This window comes from Ochotona curzoniae, unplaced genomic scaffold (genome assembly GCF_017591425.1).
Source record: "Ochotona curzoniae isolate NIBS_2020 unplaced genomic scaffold, NIBS_Ocur_1.0 contig_523, whole genome shotgun sequence".
Lineage (NCBI taxonomy): Eukaryota > Metazoa > Chordata > Mammalia > Lagomorpha > Ochotonidae > Ochotona > Ochotona curzoniae.
In genome coordinates, this window is record NW_024466459.1 from 7,210,996 (window position 1) to 7,237,784 (window position 26,789).

General features: G+C 52.7%; 1 protein-coding gene across 3 annotated transcripts in view; it reads right to left on the bottom strand.

The window, feature by feature from the left end:
* Positions 1-26,789, bottom strand: part of SLC39A11 (solute carrier family 39 member 11) — a 282,396-nt gene that overhangs the window by 46,735 nt on the left and 208,872 nt on the right. For all 3 annotated transcript variants that reach the window (XM_040989575.1, XM_040989574.1, XM_040989576.1), the window contains exon 7: positions 11,230-11,299. In XM_040989575.1, the coding sequence (XP_040845509.1) occupies positions 11,230-11,299 (70 nt within the window). The remainder of the gene's footprint in view (positions 1-11,229; positions 11,300-26,789) is intronic.

Below are 26,789 nucleotides of genomic sequence, written 5' to 3' on the forward strand. Positions count from 1 at the left end.
TAGGGGGACTGAAGTGAGGCCTGAGAACTGAGAGAGCAGAAGGCAGTGTCGTCTGCAGGGCTCCTGGGGGCCGCTAACACTGCCGAGTACAGCCAGTTCCTGTGGCCCGGGATGTAAAGGAAGAGATGGCTGGGGGTGGGGGCGGGGTTGGCTCCCAGCAGGGACACAGGGCGGAGGACGACGGAGGCCGCTGAGCAGCCAGGACCAGAGAGGCCACTCGGTGCTGACAAGAGACAGCTGGAGCAAGTCATGGGGGAAGACAAGAGAGGGTGCTGCTGAGTTCTGAGCCTGCCCCCCAGACATACACCTGCTGATATGGGATTGCCATGGTGACAGCATTCCCAGGGTGGGGAGTCTGGCTGAAGTTTCCGTGCTAATGGTGCGTGGGAGTGGGGCTGCCTTGGGAAGGAAATCAGAATCAGATGGGGTCATGAAGAAGGGTGGGCCCCCGTCTAGGGGTCGAAGGAGGAAGAACTGAGCCGGCTGCATGCTGGGCCTCGCCAGATATGACCTTGAGCACACACCAGTGAGTGGCAGCACACTTTCTGATTCTCAAGATCCTGAGCCACGGAGTTCAACCTTGGGGGCTCAGATAAAAGCAGCGCTCTGCAGCGTGGCAGCTTGTGGACGGTGCCCGAGCCAGGGGGGACCCAATCCTTGGGACTCGGCCCATGGACACTGTCGCCATACAGTGAACTGGCTGTTGGGAGGCCAGTGCATCCCTGGGTGCCGGCTCCACCTACTGGCTGCCCTGCGGTGAGCTCTAGGGTTTTTTGGGTATGTAATTGTTGCCTAAAGACATCAATGGATAAGGTCAATGTGAGTGTGGGTGAGGTATGAATCCTGTGTGACTCCCAACGACGGGTTCACCGAACTTGCTGGCAAGTGTGGGGACTGACACCTGGCAATTTGGAGGAGAGAGTCGGTATGATCTGTTTAGACCATATTGATCCATCAGCCCATATGGGAGTCCTGAGATGGGCTGTCAGCATGGAGCATCACTGACTGCCACACGCCAGTCCACATGGAAGCTATGGCTGAGGGTCTGTCTGGCAGGGTTGGATCCCAGCACCTGACTGAGTGTCGGAACAGGGGTAAGTCACATTAAGAAGGGTCATGACACCATCAAGCACGTGAGAGAATCAGGTCCAGGAGCAGATTCTGCAGGGGAATCAGGTAAGGCCAGTTCACATCACCCACTGGTGAATCCGAGCACCAACATGGAACATGAGTAGGGCCAGGTCTGGTTGCAACACACACCAGTACACACGATGGCTTGGACTGGGTGCTGGCTGGGCTGGGTTAGGCTTTAGCCCCCATCAACCTGAGCTGGAATTAGGGGTGGGCTGGGCCACCCACTGGCAAAAGCTGAGGTGAGGCAGGCCATGTCAGGCCAGGCCATGGCACCTAACCAGCACATGCAAGACACAGCGGGGGGAAAGGGGTAAAGCTGCTAGGGGGAATGTGGAGGGCTCCTCTGCTGGACAGCCACTCCCACTGGAGAGCATGAGCTGGGATGGGAGGAGACCAGACCAGGCAGAGCTACAACACCTATGGGCCTCATGTGAGCTAGATCAGGGAAAAGCCATGATGGGCTGACGGCTCCTACCGGTACAAGCACAAATCAGAGTGGGTGAGGGTTGGTGGAGCTTTGCTGCAGCAACAGCTGGCAGATGCTGGCACTGGGGGTAATTCTATCAAGCTAAACTGCAGAACCACCTGGAAAGTGTACCATCAGGGAGTGGGCCCAGGAGGGAAATAGTGGACACCTCCCTCTTGGGTTACCACTCCCACTGGAGAACATTAAAACCAGGACTGGGGCAGACATGGGTAGACAGAATGGCACCCACCAGCATGTGTGTGGACTGGATAGTGGAACTGGTTGTGTTGAACTAGGCTTCAATACCCACTGACATGTAGGAGAGCTGAACAGAATGTAGGACAGACTGGAATAGTCTGCCGTACATACTGGCAAGCATGGGAACCAGGGCAGGGGGCGGGCCTAGAGGGGGTTATTGGGAATCACCCTGATTAGGCTGCAGCTCCCACTGGTTTGCATGAGGGCCGAGTGTGAGGTGGGCAGAATAGGCTGGACTGCAAAGCCCATTGATTCATGTGGAAGATAGGGCTGGAAACAGAACTGACCCAGAAATTGGAACCACCAGCATACGCATAAGCTGACTGGGGCGACACACTATGCCGGACCCTGTGCTGGCAAGCACACACAGAAACCAGGTGTGAGATCCCCTAAGATGAGGTTTCTTTGAGGATCCCTCCAACTGAACCGCTGATCTCAGAACCCCAACCATGAAGAGAAGTGCAGGTTCCATGGTCTAACCATGAAGTGCAAGTGTCAAAGCTGAGCCTTTAAGGGATGAACTGAATAAGGAGGGACATAATCAGGATTGGAACAGCTAGACTAGAATAAAAATGCTGCTGTTTTGAAAAGTGTCTGAAGCATGGCTATAGATGAACTAGACGGTAATCCAAAAAGCTTGTGGAAATGGAATTAAAAGCTGACTTGATGTTGCTATGAAACCTTTTGAAATCCACACACAGTTGTTTTCATGATATGCATTATCTATTAACTTTTTGACGATTTCTTCTATGCAAGCATTTAAATAGTTTACATCAAAAAACAAACTTGTCTTTATTTAATTCACCCTTCCATGAACTTTCTGAAGTACCCACATACACGGCTCCCAGCTGTTCGAGGTGCAACAGTCTTGCTGCCTTTTGTAGCAATCTAGTGAGCTCTGACGTTAAACAGCCACGTGGGGGCGCTGCCTTCCTGCCTGAACTTTCAAATCCCACTGTCTCCGTGGCTGGTGGCAAGTGTGTGGGAGGGCTGGAAAGCAGAAGGGAAGAAGGGCTGCTGCCATGAGCCTGCTCCGGGATCTCAGACAGGGCAGGCTGAAAGGTTCAAGAGAAGGGTGCTTGTTTACGGAAAGTGAAATTATCAGCACAACCCACAAAGCATTGCAGATGAATGAACTTCCAGTTTCACCTAGGCGTGGAAGGGTGGGGAGTGGGTGCAACTCTGCTGTGAAAGTGAGTGCTCCAGCACCATCCCGCCCTCACGCTGGGTCAGCCGAAGACCACTCTCCAGGGGTCACCGGGCTGGGACGGGAGCAGCCCACCTCAGAGGGCAGGGAGGAGGTCAGGATGCAATCCTGCTAGTTCCAGGAGCTTGGGAGACTCAACCCTGCCCAGAGCAGGTGCAGGGCTACTCAAAAGCAGGCATGGACGGACACCTGGGGCAACACAGCTCCAGATGCTCCTTCGTTCAAGGATGTTCATGTGAACTCTAATTTAAGAGTCTGGGTGTGACGTTGGGGGGTACATCTGGTCAATTTGCCACCTGAGATGTTCTCATTGCCTGCTGGAGTGTCAATCCGAGACCTGGCAGCTCCACTTCCCATCCCAGCTGCCTGCTGATGCATTGGGCAACAGCGTGTGATGACGCAACTGCTTGAGTCCCCGCCAGTCATGTGAAATCATGGGTGGAGTTCCTGGCTCCTGGCTTTGGCCTGGCCCATCCCTGGGTTCCACAGGTAACTGAAGAATGTATCAGCAGGTGGAGGGTAATTTGTTCTCTCCCCTTGGCTCCCAATATTCTACCTTAAGAAAAAAACCCAAATCCACCAACTTTATACTGTAGCTCTGAGATTCCTCCCAAAGAAGTCTGCTCCCTACAGGCAGTTTACAAGTGTGTTTTCAAGAATCTCCTGGAACAGAAGCAGGACTAGATGGGCTGCCCATAGATAACTCTCTACACACATAAACTGGTTAATGCTGAGTTCCAATCAGGAAGATATGTCTGCTGTCAGTTTGGTTGCTGAGTTAACTGACGGAGTCTGTCTTAAATGCCTGTTAATACTCCAACATACATGAGCATACTTCAAAAAGTGCATGGGAAAAATGGAACTAAAAATACATTTATTTTAGCATGAAACCATTCTAATATCCCTGACTCATACTTTCATCATATGCATTTTCCATGCGTTTTTGTGAGCCAGGGCAAAAGATTTAACTGATTCATGCTGCTTGCTCCAACTTGATGCTGACGCCACCATGTGTAATGTAATAAGCTCTATTAGACCCCAATGTGGGCTAATCACCGCTCATGCTCTATCAAGTGGCTGGTTGTGGAGCGTGCATTCATCTCCCCCAAGGACATATGTTCAGAATGTCCTTGTGGCTGGGATCGAGGGAGGCAACCAAGGGTCAAGGCTGGGGAGAAGGAAGCAGTGCTGGCCTTGAATTCTTTCCGGCTCAGAGGACATGGATTTCTGAGTGAGCACCTGGACGCACGTTGACCCAGCCAGGGAGGGAGGGTGGGCAGAGCAGAACCAGCCTGGGAGGGCTCAGTGAAGATGAGGCAGTCAAACGCTAGGCGGCAGCAGTCACACACACATCACCAATATTGTATGGCATCAGAGAGAGCTTTCCAATTCCCTCTTAGGACATTTAAACAAACAAGGACTATTGCTTATGATGGCTCTGACGCCACGGGTAAGAGAAGGGAACTTTTTGGTCCAGGATGCACCATAAATAGGCCACAAGGAGGGGTCATGAAAAACACCTGGTTTGAGCCCCATGTGCTCTGCTTCTGATCCAGCTCCCTGTTAGCGTGCCTGGGAAAGCAGTGGAAGACAGCCCAGGTGCTTGGGACCCTACATTCATGTGGGAGACCAGGTGACGTTCTAGGCTCCTGGGCGTGGTTACTGTGGCTATCTGTGCACCAGCATATGGAAGAGCATTCCCTCTGCCCCCAACTCTAGCCCTGCCTTCCAAATAAATCTATATATTTTTAAAGACCGCTGTTCTCTAAGCATTGGATGTTGACGCTGAGGCAAAACCATGGTCTTCCCAAGCTTGCTATTGGGAGGCAGGCACAGATCCTCCCAGCTTCCTGTGGTAATCCCACTGCCATTACAGCTCACCAGGATCCACGGGCAATACTCAAACAGATGACTGTGCCTGTGTCCCAGTAAGACTTTATTTGCAGTGATGGGTGTAGGCCAAGTTTGGTCCGTGAGCTGTAGTGAGTAGACAAAATGAACAGAAAACTCTACCTGGCTAGTAAGTTCTGTCCACCGATTACTCTTGGTTTTTCCATAGGACTCTGTCGGATAAAGTCATCCCAAGTTTGAAAACACTGTAAGCGGGACACGCATGCCGTGCAGCCAGGCCACTGGACGCCCAGGCTCAGCACCACAGCCCTCCAGGGTGGGGGACTGCGTGTGGTCTGTTGCCATCGACAGCTCGCTGCCACCGTGCCGCGCCATGTCAAGTCAGGGCAACAGCCAATCCAACTCCACATCACAGATCCCGGTGACTGCTCGTGGCTGTCATCACACGCTTGGGACACAGTTAAGCTAAGCCTTCCTAGATCACGGACCATCATCCACCCCGGGCCCATGCTGGGAATCCTTGCCTCAATCCATCTTCCCTCTCCTCTCTGCCCAGGTCACGGTGACACCAGATTTCAAGATGTCTTCTCGTCATTGAACTTGAATTCTCCCATATGCCTTTCACAAAATAACAACATTGGCTGCCAAATGCATTTAAAAGTTTCCTCTGAGGGGTACGGGTTGTGGAGTAGCACATTAAGCCACTGTTTAGGACACAAGTGTCTCATGTCAGAGCGCGGACTCAAGTCCAAGCTACTTGGCTTTTGACCCTGCTTCCTGTTAACACACCTGGGAAGGCGGGCAGCAGAAGACGATTCAAATACCTGGGGGCCTGCCACCCACACGGGAGACCCAGCTGAAATTCTGGGTCCCTGGCAGCAACCCAGCCTGGATGTGGCTGTTGCGGATATTTTAGAGTGAATCAGAAGATGAAAGATTCTCTCTCTCTCTCTGTTTCTCCATCTTTCAAATAAATAAATCTTTAAAAATAAAAGCTCTCCCTCTGCTCAGCCACTTATTGCTATCATCATGACAACTTCCCACGTCTTCCTCACTACCGATACACAGCTGCAGGAAGTCCTGGGATGGTTTCATTGACTGCTGGTCTGTATACCTCTACTTCCTGCTCGCCCCACCCCATGCCAGGTACCCCCATGTCAGCCAGATTCTTGCTTAAACTGCCTTCTGAGTTATACCCACCAGGGCGCCCATCCTTATTGCACCTGTTCTTTGGCCAACATCTAGAAAATCCTCAGCCTTCCTTCCCAGAAAGCACAGGGGAAGGTCTACCTGTCACCTCCATCTGTTGTGGGGTACGAAAGAGGTCACTCCATCCAAGTACAGGATGTACTAAGGAGTCTTTGTTAGCCAAGCTTGGCGTTGGCAGCGCCCGTTACCCTAAGACCCACCAGTGTGTTGGGAGTCCCACCTTCCTAGCCACTAGCTGCAGATACTGGGCAACCATTCATCTGATGAGAACAGAAATTAGCAAACGAACAGTCACAGCGGCCATCCAGTCTGAATCGAAATCACTGTGAAATCTGTTAAACTGAAGACCTATGTTCCAGCTTGCCCAGCAATATAAATGATCCCAAGAGATGTGCAGTGAACAGCCTGGACACACGTGCAAAGCTGCAGACATCCGCCTTTTCCTGGCTTCTCTGTCTGTATCCCGTTAATGCTAGGCCTCACCTCTGCTACTGAGAGTACCCACATTAAAGATACAAAGCCTCTTAGCATCGTATCTTCATCACTTGCCCAGACAGAGAACAGAGGGTGAGGAATACAGACACGTGGGCCATGCCCAGCAGCTGCTTGTCCTCAGAGTTTGCAGAAAGCCAGAGAGCGAGCGGGTACTAGCAGCCCTAGAATCCGAGTGCTAGAATGGCAGAAGCTTGCGGCCGAGAAAGTCCCTCCCCATCATGGGTCTTTGTGAGAGTTTGAGAGGGGAGTGATTATGCAACAACACAATGCTGCCAGATGAGCACCGTCTGCCTCACAGGTGGGCAGAAAGAATTAGCTAGATCGCGGAGGTGTGGCCACCAAACTCGCAGCCCTGAACTAGTTGCCCAAGACATTTGCCAGTCCTGAAAACACCTTGGGACCCATCTTAGCTTTGTCTGGCCTTCTCAGCTGCACACCGCCCCCACGTTCCTGTAGACACCCAGACATCCTCTGAGGTGTCCCTAAGAGAAGCCCACAGCTTGCCTTTCTTCCAAGGGATTCTTGGACAGACTGGCTGTGTCACTTGCTAGTCGTGGGCTGCCGACAGCTTTAACTGCCTGCAAACAAACGATTTTGGCTGTCTTTTCTGTTATTGATTTTCAATTATAGCATGCTGCGGTGAGACACTGGTTCAAACGGTATTGATCCTGGGGCAGCTCCTCTCGCTGTGGCACTCACTCCCATCAGGTGGGGACGCCCCGACACACAAACACACACACGTGTCCTGGCATGTGCACAGCTCAGGTGGTTACCGGTGTTATCTGTGTGTATCCCAGAGGGGCCTGGGGCTCCTCCACCCCAGGGGATCCTATCTCTCCTGGCAGTTCTGACAGCTTTCCCTTTTAAGCGCAGGATCCACGCACCCTCCGGGCACACCACTTCCCTTCCTATTCCAAGCCTGCTTTGCTGAAGGCACAAAGTGCAACACTTGTTTTTGCATTTTTTCCTAAAGGAGCATGTCTTGTGTCTTTCTGGTTTGTTTTCAACCTTTCCATGCCATGTTCTTCATGTGCCCTTCAATCACACAGAACTGGAGTTCTAAGAAATTGAACCTGTCTCTTTTCCTCCAAGACAGGTCCAGTCACGTGGCAACTGAACTGCTCTGGCTAGTTTGCGCATCCCTCTTCCCAAAGATTTTCATTCATCCCTCTCTGCTCTGTCACCCTGCTCCCCGCCCATCTCTCACTAGTGTACTTGTCTTTCTACATTCCCTACTACTTTGATGAAGCCCCATCTTTCTTCTGGTCCCCATCTTCCTTCCCATGTACTTTTTGCACAGATCCTGTAGCAGGGCTGCAGGCATACGAAGGGTGAACCTGGTGGCCCAGCTTTGCTCTCTGTACCATTCCACTTGGCCAGTGGGCCAGGACTGGGTCCACATCTGCTACAGCTCCAGGGCCGCCTGTCTGTATTTGTAAATAGCCTGCAGCAAAGCACAGCCACAGTCCTTGTGTATATTGTCCCCGGCTGTGGTGGCCCATCCAGGGCACAAGTTTCCTCTTGGGATTATAAATAGGGATCAAGCTACGGCACACCACCACCCTGTATTAACCACCAGGGCCAGCCTTTTTCCAATTTCTGTAAGGTCTGCCTCCCTGGACCCAACACAAAAGCACTAAAACGGATTCAAAATCTCCCATACAATGAGACAACCACACCCCCTGACCTCACTGTGCAAACAGGCACAACGCTGGCCCTGAGCACGCACTGAGTGCCAGCCCTGCGGCCCGGCCTGCATCTCGAGGGCCTCTGCCCCTTGGCTACCCAAGTGAGAAGATCTCTCTCCGCTGTCCCGTAGTCTCCGTTCTCCAGGGAGAGCCACGAGGTTGCATGAGCTAAAGTCAGAGAAGCCAGCAAGTCCTGCTTCTGCATCCGCCCCCTGAGCGTGAGCGAGAAGAACGGCGCCCACAGGCTCCTTGTGGATTTCCAAGGAGGGCAGTTCCCCCTTGTCCTTTGTTGGAGCCTGTGTTGAGGCCTCCTCCCCTGCCCCCTTCCGGTGGACACAGCAATGACGGTGGCACAGGCTCAACAACCCTGCCCTGGAATGATGGGTGGGGCGCGGCATGGAGAAGCACCCCGTGAGGCCTGTGCAGCACAGGGTCTCTCGGAGGTACTGAGATGGAGTCCCACGGCCCCCAAGCCAATCCCGGGCACAGGAGCCTGCGAGGGTTTTTATTATCACTGGTGCCGACTGCTTGGCACAGGGTGGGGAGGGCAGAGCCGTGCTGCCAACGGCCTCGTCCCACTTTCTTTAGAAACATGTCTAAAGATTAGCGGAGTGTGCGGGGGTGATGTCACACAGGGATATAGGAGTTGACAGGGAGATGTCACGGGGGGACTTGGTGCTACCAGACAGAGCCTGGCCTGTGAGGTCCATGCCCGGGGCCAGGCTGTCAGCCACAGGCACAGGCCTTGAGTAGCGTGTGCAGCTTCGAGGGAACTTAGCCTTTGCAGGCTTACGAGATCAGCCCCCCCGGGCATGTCAGCACCACCCGCCCCCACACGGCTTGACCCTCAAGTCCCTCATGGTCCAATGAAGTTGAGACCAACATGACTCTGCCCAGGGGGCAGGGAGCCGACCCCCTCCCATGCCGGCACTGTTGCAACGCTCTGCAGGGCAGGATGACTCAGAATGAGCCCTGGCTAGGGGTGACATTTCCTGCATTCTCAAGGCCCTTCCTCCCCCGACCCCCCACCTCCCATCTCATTTGATTTTTCACAACAGGCATCGCTTTAATGATGATGCTGGGGATAAGGAGGGAGGAAATGACCCAGGAGTCTGACAGGCAGAAGGGAAGGGGGCTGAGAACCTGCCAGCCCGCACTCAGTACACACACACATAGGTCTGGGGCCCTATGGGGCAGACACCAGACTTTTAAGTCAGTGTCCAGTGACAACCCCACTGCACACGCAGGATGCCACCTTTCCGGGGAAATGGACAGAGGGCTGAGGGTGACAACATTGTCCTTGTCGGGCACAGAGCCCTCTGCAAATTCAATGCCAGGGAGGATGAAAGGGGAGTAGGCGAGAAGCCAGTTCCTGACAATCACAGCCAACAGACATGGGGCCCATCACCACAGCTTGGGTGTTTCAGTGGGCAAAGGGTGAGTACTCGAGAGAACACCAGTCTGTGGAAGCAGCTGGAAGCCGGGGTTGGTGAACCAGGGGCCCATGAGCCCTCTGACCTGAGTCATGTTTTCATGTTAATGGGCTGACCCATGGGTCCTTGGAGGCCTCTCAGCCTGCTAACCCCAGGTACAGGGCTCCATCCTACCGAACTTTGGCCTGGAGGCTGCTGGCCTCAGGGGCCCTGGGGAAGGTGGAGGAACCATGTGCAGCTCACCAGCATGTTGACCAAGGTACAGTCAGAGCTCCTGAGGCCAGCCCCTCACCTAGGTCCTGTTTAACTCCACCGAGGTGGACAGGAGGAAGAACTGCTAAAGATGCGTGCCAACGGGTGACGTTATGAGTTAGGTATGGGTCTGCGTGGCCTGTGGCGGCTCACTACGACTGAAGGCTTGGTCCCCAGGGCAGCGCTGATGCGGGGGTGGGAACCCCAGGAGGTGGGGTCAGTGGGAGGCATTCCCTTCCCATCTGGAAGCAAGTTCTAGGCCAGGGTTACAAGAAGACAAGTTTGGTTCCACCCTTCCTCTCTGGGTTCCTGTTCAAGATGGGACCATTTGTTCTTAGATGCATTCTAGACACCTCACGATGCCACACAACACCTTCAGCAGGGGCCCAACCCTGAGGGCCACTTGGAGACGCCAAAAATGTGCGCTAAATACACCTTTTCTCTATATGAGTGGATGCTTCAGGTATTTCATTATAGTAACTCAAAGGCAATTGGTGAGAAGACAAAAGCAAACAGGGCATTGAAATGACAGCGCTTTGGCTGGGCCACCTGGGGGTGAGGTAAGGTGTGATAGGGAACCCTGGAGGAGGGATGGGCTATGCAAGACAGCCAACAGGGTAGGTGAGCCGCACTTGGGGAATGCTGAGTAGAAGGATCCTGTGAGAAACATCTATCAGGAGACGGCTGGGAGGGAGGCAGAGACACAGCGGAAGCCAGACATAGTCTCAGATATCACCAGGAAATTCAGTCATGAGTATAGAAGGGTTCCTGGGGAGTGTGCGCACAGGACAAGGCAGGCAGGAGGCTCTCAGGACAAACCCTGGGATCACTGTCCCTTGAGGAAGCTTTGGCCATAGGCCGAGACACCTGGGGGAGTCTCCCCAGAACAGGTGGGAAAGAGAGGAACCAGGAGTCCAGACGGGGAGCGTCCTCACGGACATGCAGCACTGCCCTCGTCTGACTACTCACATCTCCAGGCTTCATGTGTTTCAAGTGCTTAGCACACAGTGTATGATCATGCCAACCTGGTTCTCCCAGTGTCCGCTCCTTGGAAAAAGGACCCCTCAGATGGCCTGGACGCCTCGGCCAGCTACATGCTTCATCTGACCTCAATGCTCGCCCCTCGCCCATCAGTCTGAGCCCCACTGGGCTGGGCTGCTGGACCGCCACGTACAGTCAGCTCACCTGGGTGACAAGCACATCCACACAGCACTGGGGCTCCAGCGGCTGGCTTACCTGGCAGTCTCAAAGGTAGCGGATGCTGTCTTCTTCACAGCCCCAAATCCAACTCCAACAGCAAGACCCTCTGCAAGAGACAGAAACAAGCACAACCTGTGAGGGATAACTTCCCAAAAGGAGCGCCATGTGTCTGGGGTCAGAGAACACGGCAGAAGGCTGCCAATAACAGATCAGTCTAAAGGGACTGCCATGGGGTCTGTGGACCACAGCTAGGAGGCCACGCCTGGCCTCCTGGGCCAAGAAGGCTTTCTAAAAAAAATATTTGAAGATAATTTTTTAAAAAGCTTTATTTACTTTTTTATTGCAAAGTTAGATATACAGAGAGGAGGAGAGACAGAGAGAAAGTTCTTTCATCCGATGATTCACTCCCCAAGTGATCACAACAGCCAGTGCTGTGCCGATCCAAAGCCAGGAGCCAGGAACTTCTTCTGGATCTCCTACATGGGTACAGGGTCCCAAGGCTTTGGGCTGTCCAGGCCACAAGCAGGGAGCTGGATGGGAAGTGGAGCTGCCGGGATTAGAACCGGCGTCCATATGGGATCACAGCAGTGCATTCAAGGCAAGGACTTTAGCTGCTAGGCCACCACGCCAGACCCCAAGATAATTTTTTAAAACCAATAAGAGAATAATACCTCGCAATACATGTAAAATCTAGAACGTTCAGATTTTGGTGTCTAAATGAGGTTTCATTGGTTCACAGTTACCATCATCGTTGAGCTACTTATGGCTGGTTCTGTGGCATCTCAGCAGAGTTGAGCAGTTGTGCTGGACCATGTAAACTATATATCCTATCTGGCCATTTGCAGAAAGCATGTGGTGACTTCCCGCCCCATTCTTTGGTCGCTGATGCAGCAGAAAGCTCCAGGCTGTTACGGCAGACACAGGCCGCATCCTCACTGCTCAGGTCCTCGGGACTGCACTAACTCCGGACATTGCACCTGTGTCCCAAGCAAGAAGAAAGGAGAAAGGCCAAACCCTTTCTTCATGGAGACTTTGTCTCAGTATGTATGAAGGCAATCTGTTCCCCTGGCTGACTTTTCCTTTCCACCTCTTCTGCCAGAAGAACAAGTGTCTGCCTTAGGATGATACGTGTCCAGGCTCCAATTTCATGACACGTTGAGGTCCACCTTGCTTCCCTCCCAACACCATGGGCCAGCACGTGCCACCTGAGCAGGCGGGGTCTTGTCAGGAGGGGCAGCAGGACCGTGGTTACTGGAACGCATTTTTAGCGTAGTTCTTCAATGACCTTCAATGCTCTGTCCCCAGATGAAGGGACCCTGCCATGGTGAGCTCCACAGCAGCGAGGCTGTGGCTTAGCCTGATATCCTGAGGATGGACAGGGTAACTTCCAGTGGTGCTCATGAGCTTGCCAAGTTCACCAACACCACGGCCGGTAGATGCCCAGGGGTGCCAGGGGGTCTTGTTTGAAGATTTGCCATGTCTTTCAATAGTCCCTTGGGCCCCTGAAGTCCTGCTTAGTTGCGGTGGCCAGGACATGAGGGTTCCAGGCTGGCCCCCAGAGGCACATGGGGACAAGAAGACGGGCAACCTACACAAGGATGCTGCTGAAGCTGCAGCTGGGACAGGCAACGCTCGGTCTGCCTCAGGGTCTCCTGTGGCCTCTTCTCCTGGGTCACAAGAAACAGAGCGACAGCACATCTGAGCAGCTGCCATCAGGTCAGCCTGCAACCTGCAGGGAGAACCAGGCCGCCCAGCTCTCAGGGTCCTCATTTGGTCCTGATGCGGCCAAGGCCATGGCCAGCAAAGACCTTCCCCTGGAAGCTCTGGTCCTCTAGTGCCAAAGCTGGGGCGGGGCTGGACACCAGAGGCGCTTTTTTCAAAGCATAAACAACAGCTGGCCAGCCCTTTTGTTACAATGTTCCCACTAATTAGTCATTTGCCGGCAAAGGCTGGTGGCGCTGGAGCTCATTGGGTGCAGAGCTGTGTTGGTGAGCACCGTCTCTCTCAGCATTTGTGCAGCATGCCGCCCAGGTTCTGCCTGAGGCACATGCTCCTGACAGCTCCAGGAGGCCTGGGTGGTCCCCGCTGGGGGATGAGGAAAGGGGTCTGCCCTAAGCCGCATGGCTGTGGCAACCCGAAGCTGGGCCTTGAACCTGAGCACCCCACCCCCAGTTGTGGTCTCCTTTGTCCAGGTGCCTTGTACTGTCCCGTTTGTGGGAAGGGCAGTGGCTTTATCCCTGGCAGGATGTGACCCCTGGGGGCAGCAAGTGATGCCATCTGAACCGTGGGTGCCCCGAATGCCTCCTCCGTCTGACTCACCAGCAGCGATTCATTTGCAAGTGAACATTCTGCCACAAACACGGCTTATAAATGAGCCACCTCTCCCCCTCTGTCCTCTGGGCTCTTGGAAAGCGGCTGGAAGAGGGAACCCACACCTCTTGGTCTCCAGAGCGTACACTGTAATCGGACATAGCGACCCCAATGTCCTCCTGAGCACCAGCTTTAGAAGAGGGAAGAAGAGGGCTGGTGCCATGGCATAGCACTTAAGCCCCTTTACACGTCAGAGGCCAGCGGTGCCCCCTGTGTCCTGGCCTCAGCTGCAGATGGCTTTACTGCTGGCAGAGCTTCGAGGCAACGTCGAGACCACATGCATACCCTGTGTGTGTGTATGGACGCATGTTTGTGTCTCTGTGTGTCTGTGTGTATGTTTGTGTATATCTGTGTGTGTGTGTGTGTGTGTGCATGTCTGGGTCTGTGTGTGCATCCCTGTGTGCCTATCTGTGTGTGCATCTTGCTGTGTGTTCATGTTTATGCGTGTGTGTGTGTGTGTGTGTGTGTGTGTGTGCATGTCTGGGTCTGTGTGTGCATCCCTGTGTGCCTATCTGTGTGTGCATCTTGCTGTGTGTTCATGTTTATGCGTGTGTGTGTGTGTGTGTGTGTGTGTGTGAGAGAGAGAGATCTTTCCTCTGCTTTTTATGAAACCACCAGTTCTCTGCATCTCCGGTAGGCTGTGTGGGTCCCTGAGTCTCCTTGCCAAGCCCCCGGTGGGAACACTCCCGGAACCAGTTTCTGCAAGTTATAGCTGAAAGCAGTTTAACAAATGCCAACCCAAAGGCCACGCAGGAAATGAAGGGGGATGTGCTGGTTTCTCCTCGTTAAGACAAATGAAGATGAAGGTGGCAGCAGCAAACACCCTGTGAAGGCTTCATGTGTGCTGGACAAGGCCACTCCACCACCCCCTGCCACGACCAATACCCGCTCGACCACCCCAAGCCCTCAGGGAGGAGAAATGATGGGTAATGACTGTGATGGTCCACTCATCCGCAGCTCCACTGGGCACAGGCAGGAGAGAAAGGATTTCTGTGACAGCCAGAGGCATCTGGGCTGGGGAGAAAGAGTGGGTGGGCTGTGAAATATGCAACCAAGTCACTGAAGAAAGCTCTAGAAGATTCTAGGTGTAAGAAGGGTGAGAGGAGGGGGGCTCCTGGTGTTCCTTCCAGCCCTGGATGCTCCAGCAGCAAATACGGACTCAGACTGCAGGAACACCTGACAGCGTACACTCGTAGGTTCCCAGGTCCTGGCAAGTCATTCATTCACGCAATCAAAGAGGAACTATGCTGGAACGTGTAGTTGTTGGAAATGGGGGTGTGCTGAGAGGATGCCACCCCTGAGGGAGGCACTCCTGCTTGCCAGGGAACCTGATGGCAGCAGGTGGCGGCAGCGACCATTGAGGCATTGCCCCGCATATACAGGTGAAGAGTGATAGGCCCACAGGTCTCTCAGGGACAGGGGAAGACATCTTGCTTGAACACTCACTTCCGAAAGTCCGTTTTAATTTGCTTTCTTTGGCAGCCGCCACAGGAAGATCGGCTCTCTGTGTTCCCCAGGGAAGCAAGGGAAAGCGAGCCTCTGCAGGTGCAGCCATCGCCACGCTGAGGCAGCAGTGAGCCCTGCCAGACCTCAGCTCCCTCTGGCTGGGTCCCTCTCCCCTGGGGGCCCGGGTGTCCACATCCGGGTTTGCCCTGGATCCAAAGGATGAACTCCCCAAGGCCCTGGGCCAGGCAAGGGGCTCTGCCTCAGCCTGCCAAGTGCAGACCAGCAGTGGGTACCTTAGTAAACTTTTTCCTTTTGTTAAGAATCGATTTTTAACAATGTCTTTTGACAAACAGTAGCAGTATCTATTTAGGGAGTAGATCTGATTGTTCTATACCTGTCTGTACCCAGCATGCACTTATTAACATTCCTTCTCTTTGTCATTACTTCATGAGAGTGGTTAGCCTGTTTTTTTTTTTTTTAAGATTTATTTATTTGGAAGATAGATGAACAGAGGGGAGAAATGGAGAGAGAGAAGTCTTTGATCTGCTAGTTCACTCCCCCAAAACCACGGGCTCAGACCAGGCTGGTGCCAGGAGCTAAAAGCTTCTTCCAGGTTTTCCATGTGGGTGGCAGTGCCCCCAAGCGCCTTAGCCACCATCTGCTGTCTTCCCAGGAGCATTAGCAAGAAGCTGGATTGGAAGTGGAGCCGCCGGCATTTGAACTGGCACTCGTGTGGCACTCCTACACCACTGCTGGTGCCAGCCGGCCTTACTTCATTCTGTAAGCCAGGCTGGAACATGACTGGTTCTTTTAAACAGGGCCACTTTGGAGTGGAGGTGGGGCTTATTTATGTTTTTTGTCATTTGTGTGGTCTTGAGAGTCTAAAGAAAGGACTGTTCTTAATCCCCTTGGAAGATGTTTGAATACAATTAGACTCTGGCAGTTCCTTCAGGGTGATGAACAACCCAAGACACACGCTCGTTTCTCACGCCTCGTGTCTGGCTGCCACTAAGACGTTTCTGGACGGGCAGGAGAGCCTGCAGGCTCGGGTCACGATCCTGCATCGCTGTGCTGAGGCGGGCAGCAGGACACGACACAGGGCGTGCAGGCAGCAGGCGCCTGTGCTGCGACAAGCTGCAGGATCGCAGTAGATAGTCACTGTCAGGGGGAGAGGTCCTCAACTGTCCGGAGTACACCCCGTGTGGTCACGGCCACATTGCTCACACCAAGCCGACGCCTCAGAAGGTGGCCCTGGGCAAGCACTCCATGATTTGGGGGGGAAATGGCCATGCAACTAAGGGTAGAGGATGGTCTCCACCAAGCTGAGCTCCAAGTGGCGAGACACCCCGCAGAAAGGCTCTGTCGGTGGCACCAGGCGCGCCATCAGCTCGGGCAGGCACGGTCTGAGTTTAGGGAGCCATGGGCTGAAGATGCATTTGGTGGATTGCTTTAGTTCCACAGCCCCCAAAAAGAGGGTGCCCGCCCTCTGGGATTTCCATTTTAGCACCTCCTCTTCTTCCTCCTGCTGCAACTCCCCCCCCCCAGTAGTCACACCTGAACCCACCTGGTAGATTTACTCTCAGGCTTTACACACATCACAGTGGCTCCTTCCAGAATCTCATTTTAAAAATCAAAAAGGGGCCATTCTAGATGACACTAGCTACTATTTTGTTAGCCAACAACAACACACCCGCACACGGCAAAATACAGCAAAATGTTCAAAAAGATTTAGCTGATAAATTCCCCAGCCCCACATCCCAGCGCTAGTTCTGCCACTGCATATTTTTTTTTTTAAAGCAGTCTTTGACTGTCAGTGCTTTGCTGGTATGAACACATTTGTGCCTTGGCACTGCCTCGGTGTCGCCAGGCGCCTCACCGATCAGCCTGACTGTGTGATTGCTGTTATAAATGCCGAGGAGCACAGCACACCCTCTTCTCAATCACGCTGTCTTGCCACTTCAACTTGGTAACGTCTCGGTGTTCGATACTGTCCAGAGACCGAATACATACCACCTGCTTCACGCTCGGGTGGATCCATAAAAACCAAAGCCACGTAGAAAGGGGCCTTGCAGTATCGGGGTCGCATCACGTGATTTTCTACATAATCAGATTGCTGTACAAAGAAGAAAACAGACAGACCTCGTCCCCAAGTCTCTTGAATTCTTCCCACTTGAAGACGACGACAAAGCCGGGAAGCAAGGCCCAGCGGCTCCTGGGACAGCACCCCTCGCATTCTTCCCGCCTCCTGCCTTTAACCAGCACCTTCCCCGCCTCCCTTCCTTCCCTCTAACTCTCCCACAATATTTTTTTAATTGTGGTAAAATATACATCAAACTGACCGTGCTAACCACTTCTAAGTGTGTGATTTATTGGCCGCACTCCGGTGCGACCAGCCCTCGCATCCACCTCCAGAACTCTCACTCTGCAAAACTGTCCCTTTGTCTCGGTCCCTGGCAGCCACTGCTCCCCTTCCTGCCTGATGGAGAGGACTCCACTGTCCCCCACAGGAACAAACACACAGCGTTTCCGATGCCAGACTTCCTGCGTACCACACCGCTCGAGGGGCCTGCTCAAGCTCCCCGCAGAGGTGTGTGTCATCAGCCTCTGGATCCGGCCTTGTGTTTGCGTGCCCGCCCTGGTATTCCACACCTTTGGTTTTGCGCCTAGGAATTGGAGGATCATTTTCTATTATTACACTTCCTAGAAAATCAGTGTGGCCTTGCAAGCCTTATCAAACTACCTTTTCTTTCTTTCTTTTTTTTTTTAAATGGAAGCTAGAGTATTCATTTTCAAGAACTGTTTCTTATTTTTAGATTATTCATTTAGAAAATTACCTATGGAGGAGAGAGAGAATATGACAAGCGCATACTCCGCCAGTCACTGGTTCACTGCCCAGATGCTTGCCACAGCTGGAGCTGAGCTAGGCTAAAGTCAGGAACCTGGAAACCAATCCGGGCCTCAAGCACCTGGGCCCTGGTCTCGGGTGTCAAGGACCCAACCACTTGAGCCATGAGTTGCTGCTGCCGGTAGGCAGGCTGTGTACATCAGCAGGAAGCTGGACTCAGTCGTCACAAGCAGGTGCTCCGACATGAGACCTGGGCATCCTCGCTGATAGGCTACTCGCCCGTGCTGATGATTCCTTGTTCATTATCATCAGTTCTTGCTCAGTGTTTGTAACTACCCACGTGAATATCCCGCCGAGCTTCTCACTTGGCAGTTCCTGGAGCCGCCTAGTTTGCCTCTGGGTTTCCTCCGGGTAGGCTGTGCAATCTTTTTCTGTCCTTTTTCACTCTCTGGTGATCTGTCCTTTTGGAGCAGATTTGGGGATGTGGGACCAGTGTGACGAGTTAGAACAGTTACCTTCCACAGCTACAAGTCCCTTCCCCTAGCAGGTCTCTCTGACCAATCTCATAGTTCATTTTAAGACACTGTGGCTGTGGCCAGCATTGTGGCAGAGTGCTTTTAGCTTCTACCTGTGATGTCAGTATCCGGCAACGATCCTGGTTGGTGTCTGGGCTGCTCTACTTTTGATCCAGCTGCCTGCTAATGTGTCTGAAAAAACAGAAGATGGCGCAAGTATTTTAGACCCCCCTGGCTTCAGCACCTCCCAGCTCTGGCTGTTACGCTCATTCGGTGAGAGAACTAGCTGAGTGAGGAGGCCGAGAAGAGTATGGGAAGAATGAAATTACGGGCCGTGGCCATTTATTTACATTATGACACCAACACACAGTTGAGGATGCTAGAACTCGTTAGGCAGCCTCACAGCATGCTGGGCATCAGCCACGGGGACAGAGGACGGGGGGGCAACGCAGGTAGCACAGACCACACCCTTCTTGGAAGCACATCGGTCTAACACATGCAGAAGGATTGCAATGGTGTGATTAGAAGGGGTGTGCACAGCTGTGAGTGTACCCACAGATGCAGCAACAGTGTGAGAGCAAGGGAGTGTGCATGGCACAGAATGCACACACGTACACCGAAGGAGACGGACATTGACCTGTGCTCCAATGCCAGGGTCATCTTCCTGAAGGCTGCACGGCTGCGCCCGCAGGACAGAGGGCCACACTGCCCCCAGGATTTCCCCAGTGCTGGCCTCTGGTTAGGAATGCCAATCCCAGGAGGGTGCACACAGAAAAGCACTAAGGGAGGACAGAGCACTGGCAAGGGGGGGCAGGTCATTTCCAAGTTCCCGTGAGGGATCACAGGTGAGGATGGAGAAAAAGCCCAGAAATTTGAATGGAAATCAGTTACAGAAATCCTTGATAGGTAAAGTGGGTAATTGCAGAGGAGGGAAACCTGGGCAAGCTGGGATAATGGCAAGACAGGAGGAACGCTATGGACCACAGGAGATGGGGCGTTGCCCCTGGCATGGGACAGTGACAGCCGCCTGAGTGTGGCAGCACCACCCAGTGGCAGAGCAGGACAGATGATCTCATGAATCACTGCCTGACGTGTGTCAAAGTGAAAGTCTGGCATAAATGCCAAACGCTAATAAAACCTGCAGCTCAGCCAGCAAGGTGCTGAGAGCCGGGGGCCGCCTTGTAATTAACCTGGGATCAGATCCAAGATGCTACTAGAGCAGGTGGGCGGGGGAGGATTCCGCCTGGGACCTGGCCTCCTCCCCTGCCCAGCTCCATCCCCAGGCCCCGCGCAGGGGCACAAGTTGCTCCTCCAGGCACCGCAGCCACCACCATCACCTCCACGAGGCGGAGAATCTGCTCTCTCACCTGCGTGAGATGTGCCAACCTGGCTGCTAGGAGCAAGAGGCCAAGCACAAGTGGGCTTTTCTTTGGAATATGGGGGGGTTATTTCAGCAGGAACTTAGCGAGAAATAGGATGCCGTTCGGGTACCAATGTGCGCCAGCATTTAGAACTGTAGGTGCCTATGTCACACCCATTAGGGTCACCACTGTGAAGAATCACCCACTGCCAAATCCCAGTGTGGGCAAGGATGAGAAATAAGGAGCCTTCACGGAGTTCCACCTTCACGGTAGAAGATAGCATGGCAGGCAATTCTTCTCATTACTCCTATTCTTCAAAGATCTATTTTCTATTTTAAGGCTGAGTTATAGAGAAGAAAGATGGAGAGAGCAAGAGATCTTTCATCTGCTGGTTCACTCCCCAAATAATTGCAATGGCTGGAGCTGAGCCAGGAGCCAGGAGCTTATTCTGAGTCTCCCGAGTGGATGTAGGGAACCAAGCACGTGGGCCATCTTCTGCTGCTTTCCCAGGCCTTTAGCAGGAAGCTGACCTGGAAGTGGAGCAGCCAGGACAGGAAGAGGTGCCTGCATGGGATGCTGGTGCTGCAGGCAAGGGCTTAGCCTGCTAGGCTATGGTACTGGTCCCAGTTCCTCCAATTATTAAGAACAGAATCAGCATGTAATCCAGCCAGCCCTCTTCTGGGTCCACCCCCTCTAAAGTGAACTTCCAGTTTTGCATGAGCAGCACTACCGACAGGGAGCGAACACGCAGCAGCAATCCGGAGGGCTGAACGTGATGGAATGCGATTGTGTCGGTGCAGACACCTGCTGCTGCATGGACAAGCCCAGAGAGCACGTGCGTCAGTGAGACAGCCAACACAAGGACAAACATCGAATGACCCCACCTAGAATGGCAGGAATCACAAATGTGGGAAATGCGGTGGCAGTTCCCAAGGGCCGAGGGGAGGCGGGAATGGGGGACGCTGTTGACTTTCAGTTTGATGGAATGAAGAGTTCTTGGGCTGGTCACTGACAACGATTGTACAGCATCAGGAATGTATTGAATACCAACAAAAGGCACATTCCCAAATGGCTAAGATGCACTGTAAGGAAAAAAATGCAGGGGAGGGGGTTTATCTAAGATAAGAGTTAAGATCTAAAAATGGCTCATGAACCACAGCTCTCAAGAGTAAGACTTGGTAAAACATGGCAACTGATTTGATGGCAGTGAAGGCGGCGGCACTCCAGCCTGCCATGGTGGCTCCATGGAGTTTGCCACTCACACCTGTCCCTGCAGGTGGCTGAGGATTCCACTGCAGCTCCCCCAGGCACATTCAGAGCAGCCTGTTGATGAAGGGCCGATGGCTGGGGTGGCCTGAGCTTGAGTTCAGTATAAGTTGCAAGACAGTCTTTGTTCCTTGAGGCCACAGAGCAGGCCTTATCCCTCTGCCAAGCGGCAGGCACAGCAACGCAGGGCCCTTGGCCAGGCCACAGTTCTCTCTGCTTTGCATATTCCTTCCATGTCTTCTGGCCTGCTTTTCTTGACCTGCTCACTAACTCCCCGCCACTGAGCACACAGCTTGGAGTTCCCTCATCCAGGAAGCCCATGCTGGCTCCTGGCTGGGGGCCGGGTGTTGTGTGTGATGCGCCCTTGCCCTGCTGTTTGTATTCCCACCTGCTGCTCCCTGCATCTCAGGCCCCAGGATGTAGAGGGGGCTCTACAAATACTCCCGAGATAACCCCAAGAACTGCTCAATCAATCAATCAATCACAGAAGGCAGTTACAGAACTGGGAAAGTCTGGAGCAAGGTTGAGGTGGAATGAAAGGTGCAACGAGTGCACGTGCCTCCTTCACGTTCCTGACGATCTCTGGCCTACGTGTGTAACACACACTGCCATCCCCCTGTTTCATCAACACCCTCCACTTACCCTTACTAACAAGACTCTTACTTAACTCACACACGTCACAACATGTGTTCCTGAAGACACGAGTCCCCTATCTCGCCCCGGGCAGAGGCTGCCCACAGCACAGATTTCCAAGGTTTCCAGGGAAGCCTATTGCATCACTACTATGGACTCGCATTCTGAAGAAAAGTTTTATTAAAAATTACAAAGGGAAGTCCCCTGCCCCCTCTTTTTCTGTCTTGCCTGGAACACAGGCATGATACTTGCAAGCACAGTAGGCAACTTGTGACCAAAGGCAACCAGGAACCCTGCAGGCTAAGGAGGGCAGACAAGCAAGGCTGCCAAGGGCTCTGTTTGGTCATGTGGGCAGCCCAGGGCTGACTGTTGCCTGGATTTCACATGGTGCAAGACACACACAGGTCCCTAGCTGTTTCAACCTGACATGGTGTAACTAGCAACCATTGGATTCCTAACCCGAGATGTTCCCACGGAGGGCAGTAACTTAGAGAGGTCAACAGTAACAAAATAATCTTGGAAAATTCATAGAAAATCACACAGCTACCCAGAAAACAGAACAGATCTGAATTTTCAAGGCGTGGAAGACATTACAGGATGTGCAGACCAAAGGAACTGTTAGTAAACCAACACACACACACACACACATGTGTGCACACATATACACACACGTGTGTTATTAAAATTGGGTCCATGAGTCTCTAAAACAAGCAACAGGGGTTGAAATCAAGAGAAAGCCCAGTGAGTTCACTAATAACACATCTAAAGGGACTGTAAAACTCTTTGAATTTTTAACTAGTGGAGCAGCAGCTGCAGAAAGAAGCCTGTTTCAAAAAACAAAAACCACCATGAGTCTGCATTTCCCTCAAGCTCTTGGTTCTCACAATGTTGCACAGACACATTTCTAAAGAGAGTAACACTACGGTGTGGCTGCGAGACTCGTAGGTTCTGGACGGCCACACTCCGCAGGTGTCCATCAGCGAGCTCCACACTCCTGGGGGAGGTGGCCAGCTCGAAGCCCCAGGGCTGCGCCGCTGCTATCGTCTGCGCTATGAACATCAACGATCTGGTGCGGACATGAAAGGGAAATTGTGAGGAAGCAGAGGCTGAGATACCAAAGCAATTTGCTGCACAGAAACAAGATAAATTTCAAAGGTTGGGAAGTGAGCTGAAACATCCAGCTCACTGATTGATGGCTTTAAAAAAAAAAGAGTAAATATAAGAGTAGGCTTTTTTAAAAAAAGATTTATATATTTTTATTGGAAAGTTAGATTTACAGAGAGAAGGAAAGACAGAGAGAAAGATTTTGCATCCGACGATTCACCCCCCAAGTGGTTGCAAATGAGCCAATCTGAAGCCAGGAGCTTCTTCCGGGTCTCCTACATGAGTGCAAGGTCCCAAAGCTTTGGGCCATCCTCAACTGCTTTCCCAGACCACAAGCAGGGAGCCGAAGGGAAGCAGAGCAGCCAGGATAAGCAGCAGGGCCCATATGGGATCCCTGTGCAAGGTGAAGACTTTACCTACTAGGCTACCATGCCGGGTCCATGGGTGGGCATCTCACATAGGAGTTAGGATGGCCCTCAGAACATGTGCATCCCTTGTTAGAGAACCTGGGGTCAAGTTCTGGCTGTCCCAATGTCAGCTTCCTGCCAACACACACATGACCCAAGTAGCTGGGCTCTTGCCACCACCGCGGGAGACTTGGATGAGTCCCCGGTTTCTGGCTGTGGCTTGGCCCGGCCGCAGCTGTTGCAAGCATTTAAAGGGTCAATCAGTAGTTGGCAGATCTCTACGCCTCTCAAGACATTCTGAATATGGGCATGGGGAACTAACGGAGAGAAGGCAGGTGGGACAGCACCACGGGCCTCACCAATCAGGGCTTCCCCGAACAGAAACATTGGACAGAGAAAGAAACGGAACCTCGGCGATGTCACAGCTGATGTCACCGTCAACAGTTCCAACACATGACTTTCCCAGCCCAGACCGGGTTCCTGCCCACACGGGGGGTCGGGGAGGGACACTGACCGCTTTCCTGGGAGGCTGTACTGGATTCCAGGTGATGTCTACCTCCCTCTACTGGAAAGGGTCCCAGTTTGAAGGTTTTGACTGCCTAGAAGCGGAGCTGATAGCTCCACTAATCCCCAAATGCTCACATCAGGATCGGTCCACGCATGTTTCCCTGCCCGATGCCTGCACGCACTCCCACTTAGAGGGGTGCTGTGGATGTGTCCTGGTGTGGTCACCATTCCAAGCAGCAGGGGACACATGTTCAAGCAGGCCTGAGCCTGCCTATGAGCCCAGGCAGAAAACTCACTTGAAGCAACTGCACAGAGAAAGGCCCGGGTCTGCACTTCCCAGCTCGGAGGCTTGGGGGCTACCTGTGAACGGGCATTCTGTGAACGCCCTCTCTCAAATACATGTCCCTAAATGCACATGCATACACACACAGTCATACATGTACACACAGGGCTCTGTGTATGTACACATATGCAATCACTGCCCATGATGAAAGACACAGGCGCTTACTTACGCATACGCAAATATATACACATGTGTCTGTGTGTAAACATGTTTGTAAGTGGCATATGTAAATGTCTTCTTAAAAAAAGGTGTACTTATTTATGGGAAAGGCAGAGTGACAGAGAGAGAGCGAGCCCTCTTTCAGTCGCTGGTTGACTCCCCAGATGGCCACAATGAAGGGGACTGGTCCAGGGCAAGGCCAGGAGCTCCAGCCTGGTCGACCCACGTGGCAGGCAGAGGCCCAGATACTTGGACCAGCTTCTGCTGCTTTCCTGAACACATTAGCAGCGAGCTGGATGAGAAATGGAGCAACCGGGACTTGAACCCACACTCCGATTGGTGCTGGCCGCTCTGTCATTCATCAAGGAACTCTGTTTTGTCTATTCCTGACAGATTATATGAAATCCAAGTTTTGTGGGGGCATTTTCTGGCGCTTGCTGGTTGGAAAGACATCAAGGAAAATAATCTACTTCTAGAGAACAGCGTGTCTGATGGGATTTAATTCTGTTGATCCTGCTTGTTTATGAAGCTGGGCCCCAGGCTAGAGAACAGAAAGATAGCCTTGGTTTTCATGTGGATGCCAAGCCGTCTCACAGCCACTGAGCTGAGATGGTCTCCAGCCCCAGCCACCTACGCCTCCAGGTACCATGCTCACTGACGTACCCTGCCCCATGGGCAAACATTCACGGGGCACTCTGGGTGGTCAGGATGATTCCTGGATACAGGGAGGCAGGAAAGATGGCTGCAACTCTGACGTGGCATCTCTGATCAGAGAACCGAGTCTCAGCTCCAGCTCCTCTACTTCGGATACAGCTTCCTACTAAAGTGCACTCTGGAAAGGCAGCAGACGGCGGCTCAAGTACTCAGATCCGTGTCACCCACAAGCACGACTCCTGGATCCCACGGAAGAGACTCATGCAGAGTTTTTGGATTCTGGTTGTGACCTGGCCCAGCCCTGCCAGGAGCGGACCAACACACAGAAGATCTCCGTTTGTCTCTCTTTCAGATAAAATAAAAAGTTAGAAATATTATTTAATTTTAAAAAATGCTACTAGGAACATACTTTTCATTTTTGTTGAAAAAGGGATCTTCACAAAGACAGAAGCCAGCCATCCCATCCCCTGAGTGCCCCTGACGGCTGCTCAAACCCCTGCTCTCCCTGGTGAGACTGTACGTCCACGCCACCTCCAGTGTCACAGGGTAACTGTCCTAACTGCCTCCTATTAAGAAAATCCAGAGTGTGACTTTCTGGAAAAGGTACCAGCTAAGTTTTGCATCTGCTTGTCTGTTCTGCCTAAAACCCTCCCCAGGCTCCACTGTCCTGGGATCGAAGAGTTTCAATCGAAACGACAGTCACTTGCTTACCCACTTCCAGGGACTGTTTGGCCTCACCTAAGAGACAATGCAAATCCACTGAGTGCATGCCTCAGTCCATGTCAACCAAATTGAGCAAAATGAAGCATTCATTAACTAAACTGCACTCCAGGCTTCCTGCCTTCCAAACCCTGCTCAAGTGTCTTCCTGCAAAATGAGGTGCCAAATGCCAGGAGCTATGGAACGGAGGAGGGTGAAATGTCTTTCTGAACACTTGCTATTTTTTGGTTGCTCTATTTCACATTTCCAAATGTAATCCTTTCCAAACACCATCACAGGGTGGAGACAGGATCAGTGTGTGCATTTTAGAGATAAGGAAGCCAAATCCCAGAGAGGTTGAGTAACTTGCCCTGGCACCAACTTTCTGCTCTTTTCCCTGGTCTCAGATCAACTGGGGCCCTGACCACCACCATTCACTCAGTGGGAAAAGGAATCCTAATTGTTGGCTGAATTGTGATGTGCTGAGGTCAACAGGCATCCACGAGCAGGGAGAAGCGAGAGGAAGGCAGACAGGGTCCTGGTTGTTTCCTTAACAAGGAGGAGAGAGCACAGAAGTGCAGAGATCCGAGCTGGGGCAAGTGGTGGGCAGATATGAGCAGTGGGCGGAGACACAATCTAGTAGGAGAGTTTCTCAGAATGGCAGCTCCAAACCCACCCACCCCCATCAACAATGCCCAGGGAAGCCAACTGGTAGGAGTCCCCTGCCTCCTTCTCGTGGGTTCATCCAACATGGGCTAGGGAGTAGGGGATTCAGGGCTGTTCTATTCCCAAGTCACCTGCTCTGGACTCTTGGACACATGCACACACTGCCCATGGATCACTGTTGTGATCAATGATACTGCAGGCTGGGACTTGGCCCTGCAATCCAGAACTTTCCACCTGTTGCCTGGGGAAACACCTGATGGAAGGAAGGATGGGAGGCAAAGGTGGGCACCAGTGGGGAGAGGACAGGAGGGAAGGACAGAGAGTGTCGTGCAATGGGGAGAAACAGCATCTGGACCTGCAGGGAACCCTATGCACTCCCAGCACACCATCCACCTTTAAACCCTTCTTGTCAGTTCTGGCCAAGCCCGCTGTACACACAGGTGCTGCAGTGTTCTCAGTCTACAAGTCCTGACTTCTGAAGCTACTTAGGCAACTACACGGATACAGTGAATGAATGGCAGCGAAACATAAAGTGGCAGGTGCTACAGGTCAAAGACGTGATTTACACAGCACTGTCAGAAGGGAGCTGCCCCCAGGGATGGGGCAATCCTGGGAAGTTCT